Raw genomic sequence first — 27,501 nt, 5'->3', positions numbered from 1 at the left:
ACCGTAAACTTCCCCAGCCGGGGAAGTTTGTTCTTTAAGATTAGAGAAATCGTTCCCTAAGACGATTTCTCTTGATGGGTCCAGTCTTAATGTCACTATCATTAGAGCAGTGGTTGAGCTCTTAGACTCAACGGTCTTCATTTCACCGTAAACTTCCCCAGCCGGGGAAGTTTGTTCTTTAAGATTAGAGAAATCGTTCCCTAGGATGATTTCTCTTGATGGGTCCAGTCTTCTAATGCTGCTTTTGTCAGAGCAGTGGTTGAGCTCTTAGACTCAACAGTCTCCTTTTCAATCCAAACTTCCCCAGCCGGGGAAGTTTGTTCTTTAAGTTTAGAGAAATCGTTCCCTAAGACGATTTCTCTTGATGGGTCCAGTTTTAATGTCACTATCATTAGAGCAGTGGTTGAGCTCTTAGACTCAACGGTCTTCATTTCACCGTAAACTTCCCCAGCCGGGGAAGTTTGTTCTTTAAGATTAGAGAAATTGTTCCCTAGGACGATTTCTCTTGATGGGTCCAGTCTCCGTCTTAATGTCACTATCATTACAGCAGTGGTTGAGCTCTTAGACTCAACAGTCTTCATTTCACCGTAGACTTCCCCAGCCGGGGAAGTTTCTTCTTTGGGATTAGAGAAATTGGTCCCTAGGACAATTTCTCTTGATGGGTCCAGTCTTAATGTCACTATCATTAGAGCAGTGGTTGAGCTCTTAGACTCAACGGTCTTCATTTCACCGTAAACTTCCCCAGCCGGGGAAGTTTCTTCTTTGGGATTAGAGAAATCAGTCCCTAGGACGATTTCTCTTGACGGGTCCAGTCTTAATGCCACTATCATTAGAGCAGTGGTTGAGCTCTTAGACTCAACAGTCTCCTTTTCAATCCAAACTTCCCCAGCCGGGGAAGTTTGTTCTTTAAGATTAGAGAAATCTTGATGGGTCCAGTCTTAATGCCTCTATCATTAGATTAGTGGTTCAGCTTTTGAACGCCTCTTTTTCCTCCTTATTGCTCCAACCCTTCTCAATCTGTGTATTTTAGGCTGCCTACAGAAATCGTCCTCTTCATCATCAGCAGTCTCTCCATCAGACCGACCTGACTGATCTTTCTGTTTGCTGTGGCCTGACGAGCAAACTGCCCCAGCCGGGGCAGTCTGCTCTGAGTTTTGCTGTGAAGTTTCCTTCACAGCTGGGGAAGGTCTGAAGAGGTACGCGTCAATTTCGTCGTACTCATTCTCATCTTGGTAACTACTGATATCGAAGGTGATCCCAGGAAGTACCGTGTTGAAAACCTTCCGTACTCCTTTTGTTATCAAATAACCTGCACCAAACGTCAGGGGGAAAAACATGGAGGCGACTCCGATCTGTTGCATTGTCAAAATCTTGCTTAAAAACGTTGCTAACACTCAAAGAGATGCTTGGATATGACCTCCTGTTTTGAGACCCAAGCATTCATAACCTCAAATGTTCTTTGATCTATGTCATAGATGAGGTCATAGCTACAATGAGTCTCTGTAGTCTGGGGGAATGTCTTGCTTCTGATCGTTGCTATGGAAACGGTCTAATCAGTTCTGCATGACTCAAACTATTAACCCTTTGCAACTGCGTTACTTAATCATTCGAGGCGCCATGACGAACTTCAGAAGGGTATATTTCAGGAGGCTAGGGACTAAAACAGGAATTTTAATGGTTAAATATTAAGTTTAGATTGAAGATGGTATATTAAAACCATTCATTTAAGTGGGATTTTTCATCATTCCATCAGGTTTAAAATTTTGAATCATACTTGACTTAAAAATATCTTAAAAGTAAAATTAAATGTAACTTACAAACATTTGCTGCTGCTGTTGTAAATTGCGACAATAAATTTTGCCTGCTTGGAGAAGAGCTTCAAAGAAATAATTTTGGTTTAATAATTTTACACGTTAGCATAGAAATAGAATAAAGGATGATCCCAAAGAAATGATGCTGCCGCTCCATATTTGATGGGTTGTAAACGACCCACTCGAACACATTTGTTCTGTACGGTGTGGAAATGTAAACAATAGACAGAACGTGATGTCTTCCAGCTTTTTCTGTGTAACTGAGAGCTTGACACCAACAGCAGCACAGCGTCAGCAGCCCACATTGCTGATAGCCGGGAAGGAGATAAATGAGTCCATTTCTATGCTTTTCTGTAAACTGGTTATAAGTCTGTTGGTTTTTCACTTTTCTTGTATTTTAACTATTAAACCAACTGGTAAACAAATGTTTATATCTGTTTTTAAAAGAATAGTAGCTTCTCTCTTATGTCTCCATCAGATGAGCAGCATTAGCAGCTTTTGGTGACATTATTAATAATAATAATTAGATTGTTTTTGAATATGATGCAGGATTTAAAATTAACTGATGAAGATGGTCTATGTGTCAAGTCTGGCCTGGGAGAGATGTCTGTGGTTCCCTTCTGGACCTTTTACCCATCAACCCGATGTGGAAAACTATGTTCAGAATTTAGGTCTCATAGCATCTCAAGGTGTCAACATTGTAGCCATTGGGGTGAGGGAAATACAGCTCCATTTGTAGCAATTCAAGAGCTACACAGCTTTTATCGCTTCGCAAAAATTTCATCAGCACAGATACTCCAAAGGACACAAAGAAGCAATTATTTTTATTTATTTATTTATTTTTACTGTTTTGTCATAGAACCCCCAAGAATTTAAAACTACTTTCACCCCTGCGTATAAATAATTGATCGGTCCTGACAGGAAGGCAAGAAAACAATATTTTGAACACTCATGCATTTTGTTATGCTGCAGTTTCCACAAAAATTGATATCAAGTGGTTGGTATAGGTGACATGTAACATAATACATGTTATACAGTCTTATGTATAACTTATACTGTGGAACCGGGATGTTTTATTAATCAAGGTCATCCTACCTGTAACTAATCTAGTGTCACATATGCACAGTTGGTTCAAAACAGAAACAATGAAAGTTTCCAAAAGCTTACTGTGAAACATTATGAAAATAAAATGAGCAACAGTTCAAGATCTAGATGTTTTATCTGTAGGAAAGCAGTACAAAATAAGCCGCCTGGATGCATCACATCTAATACCCAATGTACTTATGTCCTCCCGTAAAGGCAATGCCAGAAAATGAGGAAACAATCTGAGGTTTACAGATGTGCAAATTGACATTATTAAAGAATAAGGATTGCAGTGAGCTCATATTTACAGCTTCCTATTATATTTTCTATAAACCTGTCAGAAATCCTCACCTACTGGCTCATCAACCCAAATTGTATTTCAAGAGGAAGAATGGCTCTGGAGCCATAAACACTTCTGAGTGGATCAATACGATAGCACAGATAACCCCGTCTGTCTGAACTCTACATCACAAGTGTGTTTTGAACGCCTGTAAGACAGAAAGATCTCCGCAAATTCGCTGACCGCGTGTGTCTCCGCGTGTAAACGTGTGGATGCCCTTGTCCCTGCTCCGCTGCCCTGAAGGTACTGTAAATTTCTGTCCTCCAGAGAGTTTCAGACAGCTGAAAAATTCACAAGGCTCCAACGTAGAGACCTCCGCACTCTGTCTGTTTGATGGAGCGCAGGAAATAGGCGGGGATACGAGAAGGCAGGAGGAGAGGGAGCTACCGGCCACCTGTCACCCTCCGAGATGGGGGGGGAGATGATGAGGAGGTGGAGGAGGAAGAGGGATGGAAGGTAAGAATACACAGTGAGGGACTGAGGGAAAACACAAATCATTGTAAACAAATGAGTAAAGACGCAGACGTCAATTAGGATCACGACGGAGTGCTTCAGGAGAAACGCTGCGACCGAGTTAATACATCTCTTCATCCATCGCAGGCAAAGCAACTCTGGACAGAGCCAACTAATGCTCCCTCTGCACTTCTTTTTTCTCTCGATTAAGCAGCTCTGCTCAGCTCACGGAGAGCGGGCCATCTGTCAATACTTACCCCTCTGACGCGCAGACGCACACAAACACAAAGCCACCGGGGCCCACACACGCAGAATAATTTAAATCATCTGTAAATACAGTCAGTCATCACTGAGCAATCAGGAGAATAACAGTGAAATATTTTAATAAGGAAAGACTTCATGCTGATTAGGGCTGTGTTATTTTAGACTCGGTTCACCACGCACACAGGCTTTACCGTCCCACAGTTGCTAAATACAGAAGTGATTGGCTGAAATTACAAATATGAAATACTTTGCTGCTCTTGCAATCTCTGGTTGTTTTGCTTGATTTGAGGTTGGCTCCTTTGTTCTTGGTTTGTCGATACTTACAAACAAAAGTTAGAAATTGTTCTTATGTAAATTCCCTTGCTAAGTCGGGTTTTTCAATCACTAGAGTAGAGAAACTTAGTATAATTTAGCCTTTGATTTAACGTTTTCAGTCTCAGGGATGTACTGATTGTTGAAATGATGACTGGAATCTGCCAAAATTTACACTCGACTGACTCGACCACATAGATGACGGTGGTTCTCAAAGCGTGGGATGCACTGGCCAAGCAACTTAATATTTTATTGGGTGTCCTCAATTTTTTCTCTCGGTGCCGTATTTTTACTAGAACGATAACCATTGGCATAATGCCACTTCTCATTCAATCCATTGGGTTTGTCAGCAACCAATTGGCAGTAGCAATTTGTCCAGGTTGGGTTAGGCTAACCCCTGATCCTCCCACATGCTTCGTCCGAAGCCAAACAGACGATGTGCAGTCATGTGATTGCGGACTGTTTGCTTCTGCAAACACTGTTCATACAAAAGCACAGACCTTAAATCCTCTGTTTTGCTTTTGATGAAAAGGTCAAGGAGCTAAAGCCACACTTTCCTGTGAACGACATTACAATTTCCATCCAGGACTTATAAACCTCTTTCCAGGATTACTATGATAGGAGATGTGTAGTGAAGAATCGTACAAATGTAGATAATTCCTTACAGTGTCAGGAATTCACAAGTATTCATGTCTCCTGGAGATACAAAAACCAGACACTAGTGAAGAGAAGTATCAACAATGTTATCTGAACGCTTTTCCACAAAAAACACAGGAACAAGCTTCTGATCAATCAGAATCGCACAGAGCTGTCAAAATAAATATGCAATCTTTGTCGCATGTCTACGTCAATGAGAACAGATGAAGTATGTCAGGGCCTTAAACCTCACCTCACCACCAACTATATCAATCCATCGAATCAGCTGCAATGTCGGCCCACTTTAAGTTAACTTTAGTTTTTAATTTATCATCAAACCCTTATTTGACCCACAACATTGAAAATAGTACATGTCCTTCTGCAGGACTTATACATGTCTTAAAATTACCCCTAAAAACTTATAGACAGTTGAGCTGTTGAAGCATATATAGATTTACTAATGAATGCTTTAAAAAAAAAGTATTGCATATTACACTGACCAATTTTTGACCAATAAAATAAGTGGTACCTCTCAGATTCAGGATTCTGAAACAAAAAGTGTATTCTCTCATTTCTGGTACATTTTTGTATTTTTTTAACAAGTTAGAAAAAATAAGTAAAGGGTAAAGACCTAAAATTACTTTGCAATATTGTGGGAAATTTCTTTCCACTTGAGTTGCATATTTTTTATTACTAACTTGAAGCTAGACACAGTAAAGCCTTTAAACTGCTGAGGTTTTGGACAGATCATAAAAGTTATTTCCAGCAGATGTTTTACCGTGAACGCGCTGCTAAACTTCCCATCCCAACAACGGTTGCACCATATTAGGAATGCGTCGCTGTGACAGTACAACTGAATTCCCACAAGTTTTATCTAAATCAGGCGTGGGCATCCAGGGCAGCAAGGGTCCGTCTGTTTCGCCAAATATATTACTGGCAAGAGCATACAGTATGAAACTTGGAAATGAAATAGCCGACCCATTCATTGCCGTCCAAGCACTCCCCTGCGATGCCGAGACTGTTGCATTGTAATGAAGAAAACTTTAGGATTCTGAATATCTTAATTAGGCATAATTAAAATAAAATATTGCAAACTTTTGACAATACTTTAACATGTGGACTCAGAATGCCAATGTGCATCTGTAGGAACTCACCATCATGACTCTGTATTAAAATGAGGGTGGCTTTAAATTTGGCAGATGATTGCTGCTTGGGGCTGCATCCCAAAATAGCTCCACCATATGCTTCATGTTTCTGCTCATCACTTATCTATCTTGTCTCTACTGTTGATTTTCAGACAATCAAAACATAAATCTGCAGCAAAATTATATGGGTGCTTTCAAGTCCTTTCATAAAAGCTTAGAAAAAAATACACACATCAAAACTGTTTCTGGAATCAGGGAAACAATATTTTCAAAAGGAGGACTTTTTAAAATGTCATGAGCAAAATCTTCCACTTTTTCTTCTGATATCAAATGACTGGGGATTTGCCGAGTGTGGGCTACCCCAAGCAAATTCAGCTCAAATACATCATGTCTGATGCAAAAAGAAAAGTCTGAAAACCTCTGGCCCATCCTGCAGCTTTGGGTGTCAAAATCGGACAAAACTGCACAAATTTGACATGCAAGGAAAAAATAAGACGGAGGTAGAATGCAGTTTACTGCAAAACGCAAATGCTGTGATAAAGAAATGAAAGGCTGATGCATGCTCTGAAACTTTTTCAAATGTAGTCACGTTACAACCATAGTCTTTAATGCACTTGATTGTGTGCATTGGGTTTGGGATTGGCATTACAGACTCTATAACTTTGAGTAAACAACCCAGGCGATTTTATTAGACGCACTCAAAGAATCAACACAAACCTCAATGAGCCATTTAAATCTCCATGATATTTCAGTCCAACACTCTACACTTCACATAAAAAAACAACCAAGGGTTCTCTTCTTTATTGCTTCTGTCTCTCTTCAAACAAAGCTGTAGCCAGTATAAAGAGTTTTCTTTGCTGCATTTTTGCAGAGTGATTGACTTCTTCTCCTCATTTGCAGATTATTGGACATAGAAGCCAGTCATTCCTGGGCTCCATAATGCTTTCATATAACTGCATTGCTCACATACATTAGTGGGTATCCAGAAAAAACACTTAGCTGTTGGAGTCCAACACAGCATTTGCGACCATTAACATTAAGGACAATGAATCACCTATGAGACATAATTTGCATAATAAGCTGTGGCTGTAATAGCGCTCAAACTATTATTCTGTCTGATTGTGGGGAGAAAAAAAAACAACACAAAAAGCAAACACCAGAGCAGAATCTGACCCTTTTTGGAAAAGTGCTTGAGCGCGCATGTGTAGCATGCATTCGTCATTATACAACATACTCCTCTCTTCCTAGGAAACAGAGCCAAACTGATTGCAATCTATTGGCTTTTAAGCTGTTTGCTTTGCAAAACAAGATATGAGAGTAAAGCAGCTCAGGGCCTTTACATGGAACACAAAAGGTCAGGCGTATCTCCACCTGCCTTCACAAACACGAGCTCGCATGCACCAATAAATACATAGGCGCTCCTGCTACCATTTGACTTTATCAAAAGCAAACATGTACACTTTGCACACGTCTGGCGCTTTGGTTTGCGATCTATCTGCAAGTCCGACTGGCTGTCTGAGCAGAATGAAAGACCGGGGAGATCAATAAAGACACAGGGGTGATGAATGGAGGGATTGAAAAAGGACAGGAAAAGGAAGCAAGCAGAGAGAGAGAGAGTAGAAATATAAAAGAGGAGGAAGAGAATGTCGCTATGTGGCAAAGGCAAAAACCTGACAACAGCATGACAAAGCTCGGTGAAGACGGAGCGCTGAGCTGGTACTTTTCCTCTTTTTTCCATGTTTTGCTGCAAAGAGGAGAACCGCCCCACAGGAAATGCATTACTAAGGTCATAGCTGCATACGTTGCAAAGGCAAAACACACATCTGCTCATGCATTAACACACATACGCCAACCACCAGAGGCCAACGATTGCTGAATTCAACCCACCTCAAAGCAACGTACTGTACGACAATACACGCTGTTGTACGCCGTGTCAAACCACCTCCTCACACAGTCGCATGGCACATACACTAAGGCACGGCGTAATAGTGAGTGTTTCTGTATGACCCAGATTTGAGCCTTCATACAGTATGTTGGCATGCGGAGCCTCCAGACTGTCCATTAGCAAATCCCTGAATCCCTGCGCACCAGTCATGCTGTTCACGCCCGACCTCTGACCTTCATATTTAGGTGGAGGATGAAAGAGGATTTGCGTCTTGGCAACAATGTGTAAAGTAGTAAAAGCATTATGGGAACATTAAATTAAATATACCGCAACATTTTTGGCACATAATCTTAGGGTTAGTGCATATATCTTACCAATTTCTTTTCTTTTTTTTACGCAGGTTGAGGATTCAGGAAAAACGGGTATCCTTCACATACAAACAAAAGAAGATGGAAGCTATTATACCTTATTCTGTTGTTTATTACCAACAAAAGTACTTCAACAGAACAGAATATAGACTAAGGAAAGCTATAGCAGTGTGTATGTGTAGAGGTGGGCCATGGTGCAAATTTCAGTGAGTGCTATAATAATTAAGTGCATTTAGCCATTTAATTTCAGTCTACTTTGTTGTTACAATATCTCTCCATAAAATCAATAAATGTAAACATGATGAGCACACAAGTACCGCTGCTCTGTTTCCCTCCTTATGTCAGAGGGAATGAATAAAACATCAAGCTGCTGGAAACCAAGCATATGCAAACTGAAAGCTGATTCAATAATTATGGTCTTTATTATTAAACATATGCAGTGGTGTTTTTTCTGCAATTTTCTGCAACAGATGCTAATGTTCATCCACATGACTGAAATCACTTTTGACTCACTCCCAATTTTGTGTTATCTAGATTAATATTGGAAAAAGACAGCAGCGAATCAGATTCATAGTCATCTATAGTAATAAATATGAGAAGCTATTTCATTAGTCTTCATCCCCTCCACACCACAAAAACACTTAAATTAAGGTAACAAATGTTTTGTTGATCACACGAGTACTGTGATCACTCTGATTGTTGGTTCACATCATTTGTTTACAACTGCGTTCAGTTTGAACAGCGCAGTCAGAAACCCTCACTGTTAACCAGCGGTGTTCCACAGAGCTCAGTCCATGGGCCCAGTCTTTTAATTATTAATCTTCAGTTTAACTGCTATGCAGATGACACACAGCTGTGCCTGTTTACCATGGCTAACTCTTTTGTTCCTGCCTGTTTCGTCTGGTTGTTTAGATTAAATGAAGATCCAAGTTGATGAAAATGTTGTCAAACAGATGAAAAAGAAAATTTCTGCTCTTGGTCGACTCGTTCTAAAAAGCTGCATTCCTCATTCAGGACAGGCAGTAACTATTCATCCATCACTTCACGTTGAGAGTGTAGGTGTAATCTGTGACAAAACCCAGTATTTTTGAAAAATATATCAGTACTTGTTCTTCCTCCTCATACTTTCATTTTCACGCCATCCTTTGTCAATTTCTCACACCAGATTCTTGTCCTGGTTGTATTGATCATCACAGCTGTTGCTCTCTTCCTGTGGTTTATCCCACAAACCTCCACTGGTTCAGAACTCAGCCGCTTATGTTATCACCAGAACCTGTTTCACTGAGCTCCTTAAACAACTCCTCCTCGTTCCTGTTAAATATCTCCTCCTCACGCTCCAAGCTCCATAATCCAACTCCTTCGTACCTCTCTGAGTTGTTCTAACCTTACGCTACGTGCCAAACTCTCCCATCCTCCTCTGTTTTCCAGCTCTCCAATCCATCTGCCAAAACATCCATAATGAGCTTTAGAGCTGTCAGCCATATGGTGTCCTGTCTCTTGAGTATTTTCCTTCTATCTGCACAATTGTTCGTCAGTAACTTTAAAAACTTGTCCTGAAATTCCCCTTTTTGAATATTCATTTCACAGTCGTGGAAAAATTAGGACATTTCCTTAAATTGTAATCATCTAATTACATATCTGATTAATTGCTGGTTAACAACACAAATAATACATATTTTATTTACTAAGCAAATTAAATTGACACACACTTTCTATTATTAAATTGTGGTTTCTCTTGGGGTGAACTTTGATTGTAGGACCGAGGAACAATGGCAGTTGTTATTAAATGTCCATTTTTTTTGCATAGTGGAATGGTTGATTACAAAATTAAACAGGGCAGTCCTTCTAAATATTGAACAATGACAATTCAATCATTTGTACCAGGTGTAATGAATTTGTGTATGATCTCCGTCATTTCAAGGAGAACTAAAGAAAGCATTTTTTATTACATTTTCCAAAACTGACAAAAGGTCTTTTGTTCAGTTAAAACTACAGAATGTTGTAGCGGATACACATTTTTCCACATGACTGTTAATCAGCAAACAAGGTTAAATTATACTGCTGTAACTTAATTTTGACAGTTTAAATATAGATGCGTCATCTCTAGTTCATCACTGTGATTGTTTTAACCATATGTTCTTATTGGTTCAAGAAAACCCAAACAAATAAATCTATTGTTTTTAAATGTTAACTAAAATGCTATAAGGATACCAACATGCTATAATCCTAGTTTATTTTTTGGAAATAAACTAAAGCTTTATATTACAAGCTATGTAAATTAAGAAAAGAAAAGTAAAGTAGCATGCAAAGGTTTGGAAGTATGTTGAGATAAAATTTTACACAGTTTAATGAAACCTTAGCTATTCAGATATTTCTTGAAGCGGTAATGAAAGTGTTATTGAAAGAGCTTCATCCTGTTAACTTAGATTTAACAGGATATCTAAGTTGTAATACTTTGCCAAATACCCACTGAACTATGAAAGCAAGCAAGGTGAAGCAGCACAATTTACACAAAACTCTGAAGAAAAGAGAGGACACCTATGGGTTTTTGTTTTTATCCGAATTCATTCCTATTGGATTTATGAGACACAGTTGCTCACTGCTTAGCCTAAGGGCACAACAGATATATTCCTCATTGATCAACAATGACATGCGGTTTTACCCAGCGGTTCCGTTAAGCTCTCGTACTTCAGAGCTTATAAACGAAGAACCAAGGAGAAGCTAAGCAGATGGGACAGAGAGCATGCGCATATCTTTTCCACGATTGTGTAAGAATTACAAATAAAGCCATGGATGAGCATTGAACCACTTTGTGGACACGCTTCAACCGGTTCTGGTTCAGAACCTTGTTTTTTGAAACAGTGGCTATTGATGGAGGATAGATGATCATTTCAAGCGGTGACTCGATTTCAATCACAATTTTTCCAATTCCACCTGTTTTAGTCTCTAACCATAGAGAGGGCAACTTCAGCCATTAAGTCTTTTAAAGTCCATGTCACGTCTCTTACCACCAACAAGTGATAAACCAATTTCCTTATAAAATTTACTTTGCCTATAAAACTGTACTCCAGTAGAGTAGGCCTAATTTAAATACATAAACATTTCAAAAATGGTCTTAAAATGATAATTCAACATGCAAAGACACTGCTATTAGCTGCTTTAAAAAAATCACAAAACAGACAAAACAGAATATTCACAGAATTAGAAAGGAGACTCTAAACTTCCAAATGAATCAAGCAAAATGCTCCTAATGGAGAAAAAAGGTGAATAAAAACTTCAACATTATTTATTACAACTAAATATTGAATCAATAATTCTGCTGAATGATGCAACTTTGAACTGGATTTTCTACCACTTTGAGTTTGGTACACAGCAAAAAGAGAACAAACTAAACTGCCCAGCAAGCAATACATACAGCTCTAGTAGGATGAAAAACATGGAAGAGCAGGAAGAAGATTAAATGTCGAGAAACTTCCTTCCTTGGGCTTGATTCAACACCAGCCTGTCTCAGTTCCAAGAACTGGCAGAGTGATTCTTGCTTCCCTCCTCTAAATGAACAAAAATGTAGCTGCACAGCAATTACTGCCCTCTAAATTACATCCTTAATTTTTTCTTCTCCAACCTCCCAAAACATAATAGGGCATCCAAGTTTTTAGAAAGGTCAGCAGCTCACTTTCATAACTGCATGCATGTGCATTGTACATTCTCCCAGGCCTCCGGCAGCACCAATCTGCTGTCTATGATAAATATTTTAATTTCATTTTATCAAATAGTAATGAAAAGGGTAAAAGTGATTCAAGTTTGATACAAATTCAACCACACTGGAGTACTTGGACAACACAAACCCATTAAAGAGAATGATGACGATGCCCTCCAGGGCCTCTACGTAAACAACGAGCTGTGTAAGACATTCTTGTCGATCTAAAGCAGAGGACATCACAGACCAGCTAGGTCAAGGCCAAGTATGTCAGCGTTTCTATTTCTGGTGCATGGATGACTTATTTAAACCATCCTACGTTTCATGACACCCACAACACTCACAACGCCCCGGCGTCTGCTTGAACAGACTCTCTGCCTTCTGTGCATGTGTGCTGGAGGTGAGCACATACACAGATGCTCCAACAAATTTCAATATCAGAAAAACTGCTTTAGTAAATACAAAAGCAGTTTTTAGATGACAAATTCATTTATTAAGAGTAAAAAAAATAAATAAAAAGGCTATCCAAGTTAGTAACATGTAAAACAACTGAGTCACAATTAAATTGTAAATTAGCTGGAATTGTAAATTATAATTTCTTGGAAAGCTGAGTTCAGTTTCACATGCCTGTTTGTAGATTTAAATAGCAAAATTATTGCGATTGGAAAACAATGTTGGCTAGGAAATCTCACACACCTGAATCTTATCTGAAGGAATTCAGAAACTTTTATCACAAATATTTTAGGCTTTTCTCAGTGAGATGGGGAGGGATGGGAAGGGAACGGCTAGCCACTAAAACTTAGATCCAAGTTATACAGGTCGTCCCAGTACAACTTTTTCACTTCTGATGCGATACAGATACCGTAGCTTTGAGTACTGGCTGGTACGATATTGAATCACATATGATTTTATAACTTATTTTGTTGTGTGGAATGTTATAAAAGGCTTCATCGTGTGATGCTACTCAAGCAGAAAATGAGAACTGACCCTTTTGTTGTTAATCAATAGGTCTGATTTAGTTGACGGCTGATATATTCCAATATTCATTTTCTGGCTGATATCGACCGATTTTCGATATCAGATCAGGTCTACCCTAAACCGGACCCAGAACAATCTTGTTATAACTCCTGTGTTATTTAATGTAAAGCTGAAACTAAATGGTATTTCAGGAACAGAGCATCATATTGACAGGAAGACTCGGTGGTGGCAGTGTGGCTGCTTTAGGATCTTGGCATGTTTTATGGAGCAGGAATCCTCATCCAGCAGTGCAATGATCCAAAGCACACCTCCAAGTCCCCCATCCAAATGTCTCAAAGAAAAATGGTGGTTTTGAAGTGGCCTAGTCAAAGTCTGGACTTGCAGTGGAATGTCTTTGTACAGGCCTCCAATGAGACTGAATCAAAGCAATTCTGAAAAGAAGAATGGGGCAGAGATATAAATGAAACCTTACACGTTGGTTTGGGTCACTTCTTTCCTTTAAAAACTGAATTAACAATTTTAAAAAATCCACCGTGTACAGACTCAAGTTCTCTTTTTCTTCTGTTTAAAAATTGCTTGGTTATCTAAAACATGTAAATGTGACCAAAAGAAAGAAAAGAAAAAAGAAAAAAAAAACAAATCTGTGTGGGGTCAAATACTTTTTTCACAGCTCTGTGTGGAAATCTGTTCTTCCCAGTTTTCTCCACCTGGGATTTGTTGTGTCCAGTGAAAATTCCTCCTCCTGCTGCTCGACCTCGCCGTCAATCAGCTGCGTTGAAATGCATAAGAAGCACTTCAAAGAGCAACTGCTGAGCACAACAGCTTTTTCAACGTTTTCCCCCAGTTTGTGTCGCGGGGTGAGGTGCTGATTTTGTTGCCGTGAGAGAGCGACCCCCCCCACTGCCAGCAGTGCTGCATGCTGACCATTCTAGCATGATGCCATGCGTGAATGAGTGATTAATCCTGCCCTTGTGCGTGCACGTCTCGTGTGCTCGTGTCTGTGCATGTTGCCATGGTAACCGGGGTGTAGGTCGGACTGCCCTGCGGAGAGCACTCGCAGCTTGCTGCGAGGCCGGAAGCCCTGCCTCTCGGGGACTGCGAGTGCTGGCAGAGTATCCAGTGCCACCGCGAGCTGGGTTCTGGCACTGACTTCATACCTGGTTTTCTGGATTTTATTTATTTATTTATTTTTAATTGTTGGGTTTTATGTGTACATGACTTTAATCTTTCAACACAATCTCCAAAAACACACAAACAACAGAAACATCAGGAACGGGAAGCCGTCCAGTCCTCCCTGGAGTCATTCCAAACTTACGTCCACCGCTGCTGCTGCTTCATCCCTTAATGCCCTGCCTCACTTTTTTTTTTAAACATGCAAAGAGTAACAGATGCAATTAACTAAAAGTGAGGTTTTTTTTTTCTTTTCTCCACAAAAACGCTGCGAGAACAAACATGAAGCCATCTGGGGCACTTAAGAGTGACGACAGCTGCAGGACGGAAGGACAGCTAGATTACTGGTGAGAAATGAGCAGGTTTTTCTCCGGGGTTCTTCAGAGTTAAATGCAGCTCCATGTGAATAATTCAACCTGAAGAAGGAGAAGGGCCCCTGCTGGGCCAGTGGACATCAGGAATAGGATGATCTGCCCTGCAGAGTAATTAGAGTGCTCTACAGCCCGATTATCTCATTAATATCCATAAATAACAGCATGCCGTTTGATCCAGTATAATGTCATAAGGTGCAGTTTTGACAAGCGCTTGCTGCTTCCTCCCCCCCCGCCTGTTGCGGCTCAATTTTCCACCACTCCAGATTTGCAGTATAATGATGAAGCAGAGCAATAACAAAAAACAAGAACATGCTTTTAGATTTAGAACTGGATTTTAAAAAGATAGAGCTTTCCAGTTTTCCAAATGAGAAAACTTTAAAGAGTTTGAAAAGTGCGAGTGCAGCCGCTCCTGTAACTCTTCCACTCGGAGACACACGAATGGCCATCAGAGAAATGGAGCAAATGGCCTTCTCCGTTTCATGAGCGGAGGCAAAGGATAGCCGACATTGGAGGAACCGTGGATGCTTTAGGATGAGGCTTGACTCATCTGTGCCGTTCTCCATGCCTCGGTGTTCGCATTGATGTTTTCTGTCAGTCAGCCAATTGGAGTTAGCCTCGAAACTTTCTCTTCTAACTTTACCTTGGAACAGAAATATCAACCTGGGGTTATCCTGAGAGTCAGACTTTTTCGGTTCTACGCTAACGGATGTCACGTTTCAAAAAGGAACATCATAAGTCAAATCAGAAACATTTAATCTAACCACTGAATGAGGTAGGTGATTCGTCAAACATAACATTTAGGGTGAATGGTCGTATTGTTAGGAAGACAGTGGAATCAGACTGGGCGTCACAGTTTAAGTTTTATTTGAGGTTTGAGATGCTAATCAGCTGCTCACCGTTGTGAAAACATATTGCCATGTTTATGCATCGTTGCAACTGTCTGGAAGTAAATCAGTACAAGCAAAAAGTTGCAGTTGCGCAGCATCCAAAACCAGAGGGAAAAATTGTCCAAACATGGAAATTGTGAGACAAAGCGTTCCTGCCCTGCAACATAATCAACATAATCACAGCTGTAAGCTGTTCATGTCAACTAAATTTCAGCTAAAGAGCTTAGAATCATTGCCGCAATTATTACATATGAAGTGAATGCAGTTAAAAATAAGGTAATCTCTAGCTGTTAAATTCTGAAGCCTACATCGATATCTATGCAAAAGCCTCCCAGAACTGAATTAGCTATTCAAGAAACCTTGTAGAGATGTGAAAAAAAATGCTGCAGTAAATGCATGTAATTTCTGTCATTCTTTACTAATACAATGTCATCGAAAAGTTTGAATTTATTGTAAAAATTAAATGAATTATGACATAAGCAAATTGACCAGAAGACAAAGATAAAATCTGCTTCCCATTTAGTTAGTCTAAACACACAGACAATGTCCGCAGTAGTTTGACTATTCACGCCTCAAACTGTCAGAGAAAAAGTTCAAAACCAACCTGACGAGCAAGAAATAAACCAGCTGAATTGACTGTCACTCACCTGTTTCCAGTTGTCAAAAATGATGACTTTGCTGTCCTCGTCGTCCACCGTCACCGTGCACTCATAGCCCTCACCTGCAGACAGACATCAGTGTCACATCCTTCAGCTTCACCACCACTTCAGAAACAACACAACTACTGGGCTATAAATGTGTTGAGACAAAAACATCCTTTCAACCACCAAAGTGGGACAATATCTAGATTGTGCTGCAGAAAGCAGAGCAGTATTCGTTAAGGAAGTGTCTGCAGATTTCCAGGCGCAGTCTTAGAGTGGCAGCAGGTTAATGCCATTTTTATCAAATGTTCCTTCACTTGGACCCAAAAGTGAATCCAAGTGTCAAGGAGGATTTTTAAATAAGTGAGGCCAGATGACATTCTTGCACAGATATCTTTAAAACTGCTGAAACTACGCAAGTCTTATTAGTGGGAGCAGCAGAAATCCAAGTGGGTAATGAAGTGAATTTATATGGAGCTCTTCTAGTCACACTGACCAGTCAAAGCGCTTTACTATCAGCACATTCACCCAGTCAAGGGAGAAGCTGGAATCAAACCAACAACCTTACAGACGACTTTAATTCACTGTCGATGGATAGTGGATGGATAGACACTTTGTTTCATTATTGAGCATTAAAAACTAAAGGGCACAAACTTAAATCTAAAGATTTCCAGCTATGCTCAGAGTATAACTTGTATTACATTAAAATCAAGCAAAAACAACATCTTATGCCATACATAGCAGGTTTAGATTTAAAGTTTCATGCAACCAATAAGGTTTTGTTTTTCTGATTGGAAATGACATGGCCATCCTCCAAAAGATTAGAAGACAAAATATAATGGCTATCAGAATAGAAGTAGTTTCTTTTTTTCATTATTTAACAATATATATACTTGTTAAATACACTCAACAAACAAATGTCTATATTGGCATTATATCAGTGTTATTTTCCAGTCAGAAGAAACATCTTGGTAAAGTTATATTACTTTAGCTCGAAATCAGCCAGGGTTATGAATAATATCTGGCTCGACTGAATCTTTATGAACAAATTCCAAGGCTGTGCAAACTTTAAGTGATGCTTAAAGTTCAGTCCTATTGCTGAATATGGCGCTCACACCCCGTGACCTGTAGCTTCTCAGCGACTAAAAATAAACATCAGGTATTTGAATCAAGGGCAGCAAAGGTCCATCCAAATAGCCAATTATATTATTGGCAAGTCGAGCGTAGAATGCATACTTAAAATATAAAAAAGCCTTGGAAATATTATCTCTGAGTCATCCTTTGCCATTCTGACAATGGAAACACTGGCATTGCAATGCCGAATGTGCAGCTTTAGATAAAAAAATAAATAAATAAAAACTTTGGTAATGACCTGATTGTGTAATACTGTTGAAATTGTGTGTGTTACTGTACACCACGTTAAATCTACTAGCTCTTTAAGCATATATGTGGAACTGATTTTGTTAATTTCACTCTATAAATGCCTTGGACAGAACATCTTCAACAGCGTATCTCTACTAAAAACTCCAACCTCACTTACATATTTGACAAGGCGTTTTCTCAACTTTGCACTGATACAAAAGTTTTCAAAGATTTTGAAGCTAAATAAGGTTTGTTGACTTCAAATTTTAAGTTAATTTAGAATATGAGAAGGCGTAGTAAAAAACCAAAAACAAGAAACTACTACTAGAAAGTGCCTTCTTCTTTCTGAATATGGCGCAGTGATCCAAGGGCACAACAGGAGCTGATGTAATGAATGCTTTTCAGTGTGGGCCAGGGGCATGTTGGCTGTCACCTCGGGGTGACAATGACTGATCGACTAGCTGGCTGAAGAGTCGAGGGCCACGGCTGATTAGCCCTGGTGTTACACTGAGCTGTGTGTCAGCAGATCTGCTGACTGACAGATGCCACACCGGAGCGCAAAGAAACGTCTGACTTCGGCTGCTTTAATGTGACATGTGCTTAAAAGGAAAGAAGCGAGGTGTTTGATTCACACAAAAAAGAACTTCTTCAAGCTGCAGCTTGAAACCACAACTGAATATTTGTGGTTGTTTGTCTGGCTAAAGACTAACCACATCACCCTGAGAACATGAGGGGAAAGTGGCTGGAGCTAAATACAAAACAATTTTGAAAGAAGACAAGTTACACTGTGTTGCAGTTATCTGGGAAGTGGGAGCTCGTGGCTGGTTTGACGTAAGACCCGAGGTAACGGCGTTCGAGTTAAGAAGTTGGAATTTCAACATGGCGATGCCCATAACCATTGTTTGCAGTCGCTTTTACAAACATCATTTTACACATTGCTTTCCATAAGCAAGCACCACTTTTAGTTTGTTCGGTTTAGAGTTGCAGGTATTACCTGTAGCAGTGATTTTCAACACACTCTTGCTTGTGTGCCTTGTAAAATAAATGTGTTTCTGCCACATTTTCCTATTGTTGATGCAGAAAGCGGCCATATTGAAAAGCAAAGTCTGCCTTACAATTCATAATTGGGTGATAGTCGGAGTTGCTCCCAGACTCTCAGGGTGTTCCAGTTGATTATTTCAAATGGGAAGTTCCCAGTTCCAAGTACAACTGGAGTGCAGCAAAAAGGGTTGAAGCTGTGGTCCTTTCAGCACCATCATGATCTCAAACAAAAAGCTAGAGCTGCATGCATATTCATTTATGAATGGCCTAATAAAAATGTAGCCTAACAAGCTGCTGTTCAGCTTTATGTCTTTTAGAAACAAGACAAAACAAATTCAGTTTCTAAATGTTCAAAGGTAGAGATACACCAAGAGTCTTGAAGCTTTAATTGTTGAGAAATGTAGTTCAGTGCCTTGATTTTTTACTTGCAGAAAGTTTTGAAAAAACTACAGATTTTTTTCACATTGGTGGTTGGTTGTAACATCAGAAATTGCAAAAAAAAAAAAAAAACCTTTGTAAAGTACTATAGGACTACATAAGTGTGTACTGTCTGATGTAGCGTAGTGTAGAATCAGGGTTTGTGACTGCAGAGACGTATTTCACCAGGCCTGCTCTCTGCTCCCATTAACGCACATCTGGCTCTGGAGTGGACACAGCTGCTCTTACCACAAGATTCTGCTTCCAAATCTTTTTAAACAGGACACTTTAGGCTCAATAAAAGCACAACAGGCAACTTTAGACAGGCAGTCTGAAGAAGAATAGCATAAGCAAGACTGCCAATTGTCCAAAATAAGCTGATAACAAGATCCAGACCGCTGACATGTCTCTCTGCTGGATAGGAAAATATGAATCTGCTCAAAACTGGAACATAAAAACTAAAATGTAGGACTACAAAAATATAGGGTATTAAAATGTTGACTCATATGATCTTATTTATTTATGCTTGTTTATTTGCTTGGACTTTTAGATTCTGTTGGATCTAGTTGATTATTTAGTATGCGCATCATACCAAATGTGAAAGCAGTCTCCTAATCTAAATCCCACTGAGGCAGGAAGTGGCAGATTAACCAAGATGTTTCACTTTAGTGCTCCAGATTTGTGTTGAACTGACTTTGTGGCTCAGAGAAGAAATAAATTGATCTTGCTAGAATATGTTTTCAAAAGTGTGTCTTCTAACAAAGCTTTAATCTCCAATGTCCTTCACATCAGGTGTGCCACAAGTACACATTTCTTTTACCACCGGAGGAAACTATCCATAAAAAAGATGTAAACACACCCTGCTGCTCCCCGTGGTTTCTAAATGTAGGTTAAAGATATTTGTAATTGAATTGATGAACAAAGTGGCCAGTATTAATGTTTAGGTTGTATTTTGGTAAGACCTATGAGCAAAAAAAGAAAAAAAAAGAACTGGGCAATCTTTAATAGCCATAAAAAGATGTCCATGAACATCATTTGTCTAAAGAGCAGTTAAGAATAATTTCCTCACTATGCACTGTGGCTAGAAATGGGAAGAAATCTCTTGGAAACTAATTGTTAGAGACTTGAAGCAAACAAACAGAGGAATCCTGGGATCCTCCAATTTTTCATTGCAACCATTAAACGGTAAAAAGACTATATTTTTATTTTGTTTTATCAAGTCTGAGGACTCTAAAGCACCAAGTTATTTACACGCTGATGATGGTAAGTTTCAGTTTAGCCACAGCTGCCCTGAGATAGACTGACTGAAGTGAGGCTGCCGTTCACCTCTGACCACCAGCAGCAGGACAAGCAGGTGACCTCTGCATTGCCAAAGGACACAATGAGTGAGACCAATGGAGCAGGGGCTTCAAACCAGCAGGACACAACTCTACCCCTGCTATTATTGGACGATGTCTAAATGGTGACTGCTTATTCCAGAGTGATGTCAGCGAAAAGCCTTTTTCTGGAGCAACTGACTTTTCTTTTTAATTAAAAAAAAAGTAAAATTTGTCGTAATAAAGCCTAATTTCAACTTTTACCCAGCCTGCCTGAGATTATAAAACTGACATTTAGAATCTGGACCAAATTTATGCAAAGTTATACGTGTATAGACTAAATCAGCAGTCTAGTCTCTGTCTTGGACGGGTAGTTAGTCAACATGGCATTGAAATCATCCTATAGAAACCCTTTAGGTTATGCTGAAGAGAAGAGCACATCATAATCCAGGACTCTGGATGAGCTAGAGATATGGTGCAAAGAGGAAAGGCTCTATCTGTATGCTATACCCTTGTGAACCTTTATGGAAGAAAATTAGGTGATGTCCTACGGCCTAAAGGAGGTTGTACAAAGTACTGACAGCGGAGGTGCTAATAATTGTGGTACCAATGTTTTTGTTAAAACAGTATTCTCACATAATAAATATACTGAAATAAAAGGCTGGATTATAATGCAAAAATATAAATGTATTATGTATCTGACATTTTCTTTGTCCACAAATGCAAAAGGTGCTGCATTTTTAATAAAGATTTCCCACTCAATGTTCAATGCATTACCACAAGCTTGTGTCTCAGAGTCTATAGAGAGCGATCTGTCCGACTGTCCAGCCAGGGATAAGGCAAGCGACGACTTGCCCACGCCGTTCTGTCCCAGCAGCACTATCCTCAGCGCCCCTCCGTGGCTCTGGTACGTCGGCTGGGACGCCGCCAACTGGCTGAAGGAGTCGTCTCGAGGCACCGCTGTGTCACTGATAGGCAACGTGGTGGGCTCCTCCAGGCCCGGTATCCAATCGCAGTCGTCGGATACGGCCTCCTCTCGCCGCAGCTGGTGCTTGACGGGCAGGGGCGTGCTCCCTCGCCGGAGGGGTGGCGCCGTGGTGAGAAACATACTGTACTACAATTAAACAGAGACAGATAGAAGATGTAAGAGCAAGTACGGGGAAGGAGAGGAGCAAGTCAACGGCATATGGTTTCTTTGGATGGAGAACAAGCTTTAAAATGCTTCTGAAGCACATCTACCTGTCAGACCGCTAAGCACTGTCTGTTCTAGTAAATGTTGTCGGCGGAAAATTTGCTGAAGGGATCCCTTCACATGGTGCCTGTGTGTGTGCAAAGAAGAGGGAGGTGACAAAACTGAAGGTGAGGTTCCAGGGTGAGGAAGAAGATGCTGATAGACGAGAACAGAGTCAAAGGACAAAACAGAGAGGAGAGGTAGTAAAGGCTGGCTCGCTGGGCAGTGAGATGAGCTGGACGTGCAGAGGCGCTGAGGGATTGTAAGAGACAGCAGGCTGATAAAGACAGTGAATAAGGTGGAGACCTGAGAAAAGAGAAGTATCACAAAGGAGAGACAGAGACAGAGAGGCTGCTGCTCAGTGTAACAAAAGGTGTAAGCGTGATCCGGAGGCACTGACTATACACTGTTCATGGCGACTGCAGCACGAAATCAAGTGAAAATGCAATTTCTACACTGTGGAGCATAACTGAACAGTGGTGTGCTGGAGAGTCCACATGATGAATCTAAGGTTCTGCACACATGCGTATGCAACTGCAGCACATCCACCGTAGATGACCCTCATCAATATTAATACAACAATTAATCCAGCTCCAGCAGCACCACTGGGCATCTCTGGCTCAGAGTCTGTGCAAATTCAACAAACGCCAGCAGCAATTAAACAAAGGGCAATGACACAGAAAATGAGAAAAAAGAAAGATAATGTAAAAAAATAAATAAATAAAAATAAAAAACCAGTTCAGAAAAATACAACACACCTGTTTCATTAGAATTTGATTCTGACATGAAATTATAGAACAAGCTCGGGTTTACTAATGAGAAAGCTGGAATGAGATCGCATGTCACCAGATCCGTCAACATTTGCTAGTCTGACTTGAGACGCACTTTGCCATGAACTTGTGAACCATGTTCAACATTGACAATGGATGACTCTTTTATTTTGAAGTAAGCTGCCCTGTTGTGTTGTTGTGTTCAGGAAATAAAAAAAACACAAACTGAGTCAGATTAAAATTATTTGAAAGAATACAATGACTAACTGACTATTAACTGCTAAGAATTGAAAAGTTGGCATCTGGTTCAGAGTTTTGTGCCTCCACTACAAATTAGTGTTGTTTAACAGAAGCTGTAGCGTAGCGGAGAGCAAGAATGAGGCTGTGAACAGCACATACACAAGCATGATTGACAGCACTAAGACCCTCCTCCTGGCTGTGACTGGTTGTTTCTGAAGGCTGTATTTCTATAGTTAGCAGGGGAAGCACAGGGAGAAGGCAGAGGAACCCAATTTTTTTTCAGACAACATGGCAACAGCTTTAGCAAATGTATATTAAAAAATGATCCAAGCTTTAAAGCCACTACCACTTTTTACGACTGTATGGATTGATTGTATTTCTTTTTAAAAAAGGACATCATGTCTTGCTTTTGCAAACTTCATGTTGTGAACCATCTTGTCTCATGAGCTAGAAGTATCGCTACACTGCAACTAATGAGGCCTGGATTTCGCCTGGTTTAAAGTCTGTGTTGAGCCACGTTCCACAAATAAGTAAACCACACACGTACAGAAGTAGAAGACAACGATCGATACCAAACCTGAACTCGTCCAACTGTTTCAGGTTAAAATGTTTCCACTACCACAGCCTCTCTGTCGGAGGCAGATTTTAAAATTCCTGAAGGTAAAGACCTTTGTTTGGGTGGTTGATACAGTAGACAGAAGCAGGAAACATTGGGTTTAACCTCAGGGAAGCCGAGCTGCATTAGGATGACTGACTGCTCTGGTGTAAATGAAGTGAGAACTTTCTCCACCTTTTGCAGCCCATGAGTACACAAGAGGATTTCAGCACTTCCTTACTGGCCTTAAAATTAATAAAATGCAACAAAGGTTGAAATAATTGAAAACATATACAACAGTTGTAAAATTGCTTGTGTGTAAATAGCACATCACATTAAGTTTAAAGTATGAAATAGTACATGCATAATTTAACTGCACTGCATAATGTTGTAGTGTACTGTAAAATCAAGCAATAGTTGTATGTTATAATAAATAATGCAATACCATACAAAGCCTGAAAATATTTTTCAGTGTCAAATAGTACTTATTTCACAGACCATGTTGTGTAATGGGGGAACAGCCACGTCATTCTCCCCCCAGCAAATAAAAGGAACACAACACTAAGAGATATGAAACACTGGGTCTTTGTTCTGGAAAGGTCTTTTTGAACCTCAGTAAATCTTTTTGCTTGTCTTCTCCATCAGTTAAGGCCATCTTAAGAGTTTGAAGCAAGACTTAGTTCCCAGTCCCTGGGATGATGCTGTCAACACAAGCAGTAAGGAGCAACAATACACCTGCATGTGTTTGCATTCGGCTGGCAGGAAGCACTGCTGCGGACTGGTCACAGGTCACAGCCGCCTGCAATGCCAGGAAAACTTTCTTCATTTGGCATTTAAGATGAAGTAAAACCTTCTTTGTCTGTAAACATATTTCTAATATTGCACAAAAGAAATTAAGTGGCTGACTGTACAATCTGCAGACTGTGCCAATTTTTTATCCGATTAATTTTATAATCAAGATAATGGATAAATTAATTGATTACTAAATGAATCATTAGTTGCAAGCCTATTTCTATCATGTCGAACATTTTCCGCTAGCTAGTTTAAAACCGTATAAAGGAACACATTGCCCTCACAACTATGTCAGGTGGTGCAGGGAGCAATCAGGTTTATATTTATAATGTATCTATACACAGAAGTGTGGATCCTACAGCTGCTGACAGTGAGTAAGAAGTAGAGTACATCGTAGACAGGTCGCCTGTCCATCACTCGGCTAACACAGAGAGGCAGCCCTGCTCTCTCACACCTACAACTTAAATTAGATTCATCAATCACCCTAACCTGGATCCTGTTAGACTGGGAGACGAGTCTGTGACTGCTCCACTGTATATTACAAGGATAAACCGCTGTGTAATTTAATATATTATGTCATATATGATTAGCAGATATGCACATATTGTATGTAACTATGTGTTGGAGTTGTTAGAGTGCATTATAGTTGTGAAATACGGTCATTGTTGAACATAGTAGAAATCTACAGGGTAAAAAAAATTTAATTATTCTGAATATCCTCTAAATAAATCCACTGCAATTGTCATCAGAAGTTACCAAATTAGTAAACAGGGTGATTAAATGTTGGTGTAAATATAGCTGCCCTGTGAAAAGTTCAGAGGTTTAGTGGGGAAACCGCATTATGAAGACCAAAACAGCAAACAAGTGATACAGAAAGATGGTTAGGTTATGAAACAATATCCCACATACTGAATCCTCAGCTCAGGTGGGGATGTTCTTTTTTTTATTTTTTTTTAAGCGAAACAAGAAAGCTGGTCAAAGTTGACAGGAAGTTATTTGATGCCTAATACAGAGAAATCCTGAATGAAAAGATGTTAAGACTTGAAACTGTGTAGTTTAAAATAAATCATATTCATGTGTTAGAATTATTCAGGCAACTGGCTGAATGAAACCCAGCTAGTGGCAACAATTGAAAATTGATGTTTTTAGGGACTTCTTATTGTCTAGCTGAATGAGTTGGAGCTATTTTGCAATGAAAAATACGGGGAAAAATTCCTATCTCTTCATACCGATTATACTTGCGTCGCTGCAGCTAAAAGGTGTTTGGATCTGCTCAAAGTGAAATGGATATAATACAAATACGGTGCACTGTTTTTTAGATTTTTTTTTTTTTTCTGAGAAAACTTTGTAAGCCGTGTGATTTTCCTTCACAATTATGCCCCACTTTGTGAAGTATAAATACAGCCTAGCAAAACAAACTGAGAAGGGATGGGTTTTTGTTTGTCAGCCAAAAGAAAATAAGCAAAAACTGAAATAGTATGCAACAGTACAGCAGGATTTAGTGTGTAATATTGTTATACTAGAGCTTACTTACAATTATTTTATTAGGAGGGTACAATAAATGGTTGTAATGTCAACTAAGGCCACGCAGTCTACTTATTCACTGTACAATATGGCATAATATTGCATATACTTAAGTATACTGTAGTGCTTTTACGTCTATAAAGATGCCAGCTGAGGTGTGGCAGCTATGGCACCTTTGCACTATCTCTTACGCAAACGCACACACACGTTTGCGCACTCTAAACACTCTCACGGAATCAGCGGGGGTTCCTCAATTAGGTTAACTGAACGAGCTAATCAATTAGGCATGCCTTGAGTGTCTGCAGCAGAGGCAGGAAGCCGTGACCGGGCGGGCCGAGGCAGTGTGTCAGGGGTTAATCTGCTCCTCGCCAGGCTTGCAGAGAGAAACTGGGGCAAACAACGGCAGACAATGCAAAATTAATACCACGGGCAATGTTTGTGTTCTCTCCTCCCGTAGTCTGTTTCAGAGTAGTAGCTTCTGTTCATTATGCGGCAATTCTTGAATGCTCACAGAAACAGAGCATAAATTATGAGGGCTGATGGTAACCTAATAATTGGGAAGGAAAAGGTGACTGTTTAAATGCTGTAGTTAGTTCAAAGTCCATCTGTTGCGGTTTACAAATGCCTGGCACTTTAGCACGGGTTGTTTAAGTGAGCGCGTGAGATAAAGCAGAATGAGTTTTGGGGAAAATAATGTGACAGAAGCTGTGTGTTGTCCACCTGTGCGTCTATTCTCGGCCCCAGCTCAGAGCGCACGTTGTGTGTGTGTGCGTGTGTGTGTGTAAAGAGGTGTGGTGAGAGTGCGGGTGGAAAATGTGCGTCGTCTCTTACCTGGTCAGCCATGGTGGTCAATAAGCCTTCTCTTTATGGAGCCGGGAGAGCGGCGTGCTTTTAGGTCATCTGCGCTGGCTGTGGACCCGGCGTCACATTCACAGCGGCGCACCGGAACAGAGAAGCAGCGCGCGCGTTCATCTAACCGTGCTCTTGTTGTTCCTGCCCTGGCGCGTGGGAAACTGGGATAGGTGGTAGTAGGTCTGTGGAGGAGGAGGAGGAGGAGGAGGAGGAAGAGGAGGAGGGTACACCTGCGTCTACGTTCCGATTATATAGCGCCGTAAATGTGCTTGGGGAAAGACAGCAGCGCCGCAGCACATCCCCACTAGTGTTCTCCTTGTCCCACTGGACGGCCGTGTCTCAGCGCCGCCCTTCCCACCTCCTGCTAATACCTGCATCTATCTCTCCTCTCTCTTTCTCCTCGTGTGTGTAAAGGCGCGTCCCTCAGTGAGAGTGGAGTGATCCTCCGACGGGTTGGGTTGGGTAGGCAGGGGATGTTCAGTAATGGAGTAAAGGAGTGCCCCTCACTTCCGCCTGTCAAAATTAATATCTATCAGCTTTGTGCTATGTGAGGCTTCCTCAGAGTAGGTGCGCCTCACCTGGTGCGTTGCCTTTCACCGAGGATTTAATTGGGAGACAACTATGGGGAGCGGCCGCCAGAGGGCAGCAGAGAGAAGCCCAGGGAGAAAAAACTAATAAAAAAACTGATTAGTTCTCATGAACTTCTTAAGCACAGAAACTCGTTTTTTTTTTTTTTTTTTTCCATTCTTTGAAAACAATGAATATCATTTGTGGGATTGAACTATTTGTTTCTGTAAAATCTGCAATGAAATGCAATAACTTTAACTGCTAGCAAGCGTTGGCTCAAAAGCATCATTTAAATTTTTCCACCAATCACCATCCTCTCCATGAGACTGTAATACATCAAAAGAACGTCTTCAATCAGGGGCTTCTTCAGATTTTCTGCAGCACAGACTGCTACAGGAGAGCCTTCCTGCCCACAGCCATCACAATCTGCAACAACTCTTTGAAGAATCTTGAGTAATATGAGTTACAACAACATTTAATGTCCTTTTAGGAGTTGTAAAGTATTTTTTCAATTGAATGGAACATAGATGTTAATTTCTATTCTTGACAGGATGCTAAAGAACCCTAAAATACAAATGAGATTTTCTGCGTTTGGTGGGAATTTCTTTTACACCCATGACACCCTGACAACCTAACCTGTGAGACATATCCTCTGAATGTTGAATCTGTTGCAGATTTTTCTAATTTTTAAGTGTTCGAGCTCTTGATGGCTGCAGAATTTAGATTTATATATATATATATATATATATA

At 40.2% G+C, this 27,501-nt stretch overlaps 1 protein-coding gene across 2 annotated transcripts in view; it reads right to left on the bottom strand.

Annotated features, from left to right (window-relative positions):
- rem2 (RAS (RAD and GEM)-like GTP binding 2) overlaps nucleotides 1–26,713 on the bottom strand; it is a 47,664-nt gene extending 20,951 nt beyond the window's left edge. The window contains exons 1-4 of one of the 2 annotated variants that reach the window (XM_016671800.1): nucleotides 26,556–26,713; nucleotides 26,164–26,366; nucleotides 20,958–21,294; nucleotides 16,051–16,124 (exon numbers count right to left, since the gene is read on the bottom strand). In XM_016671800.1, the coding sequence (XP_016527286.1) occupies nucleotides 16,051–16,124; nucleotides 20,958–21,294; nucleotides 26,164–26,175 (423 nt within the window). In that variant the 5' untranslated portion in view covers nucleotides 26,176–26,366; nucleotides 26,556–26,713. The other variant, XM_016671799.1, reaches the window with a different exon arrangement.
- Nucleotides 26,714–27,501: the final 788 nt, after the last annotated feature.

Source organism: Poecilia formosa, unplaced genomic scaffold (genome assembly GCF_000485575.1).
Source record: "Poecilia formosa unplaced genomic scaffold, Poecilia_formosa-5.1.2 Scaffold51, whole genome shotgun sequence".
NCBI classification, from domain to species: Eukaryota; Metazoa; Chordata; class Actinopteri; order Cyprinodontiformes; family Poeciliidae; genus Poecilia; species Poecilia formosa.
Note: the sequence above shows the minus strand (reverse complement) of the source record. Positions and strands in the feature narration are given on the sequence as shown.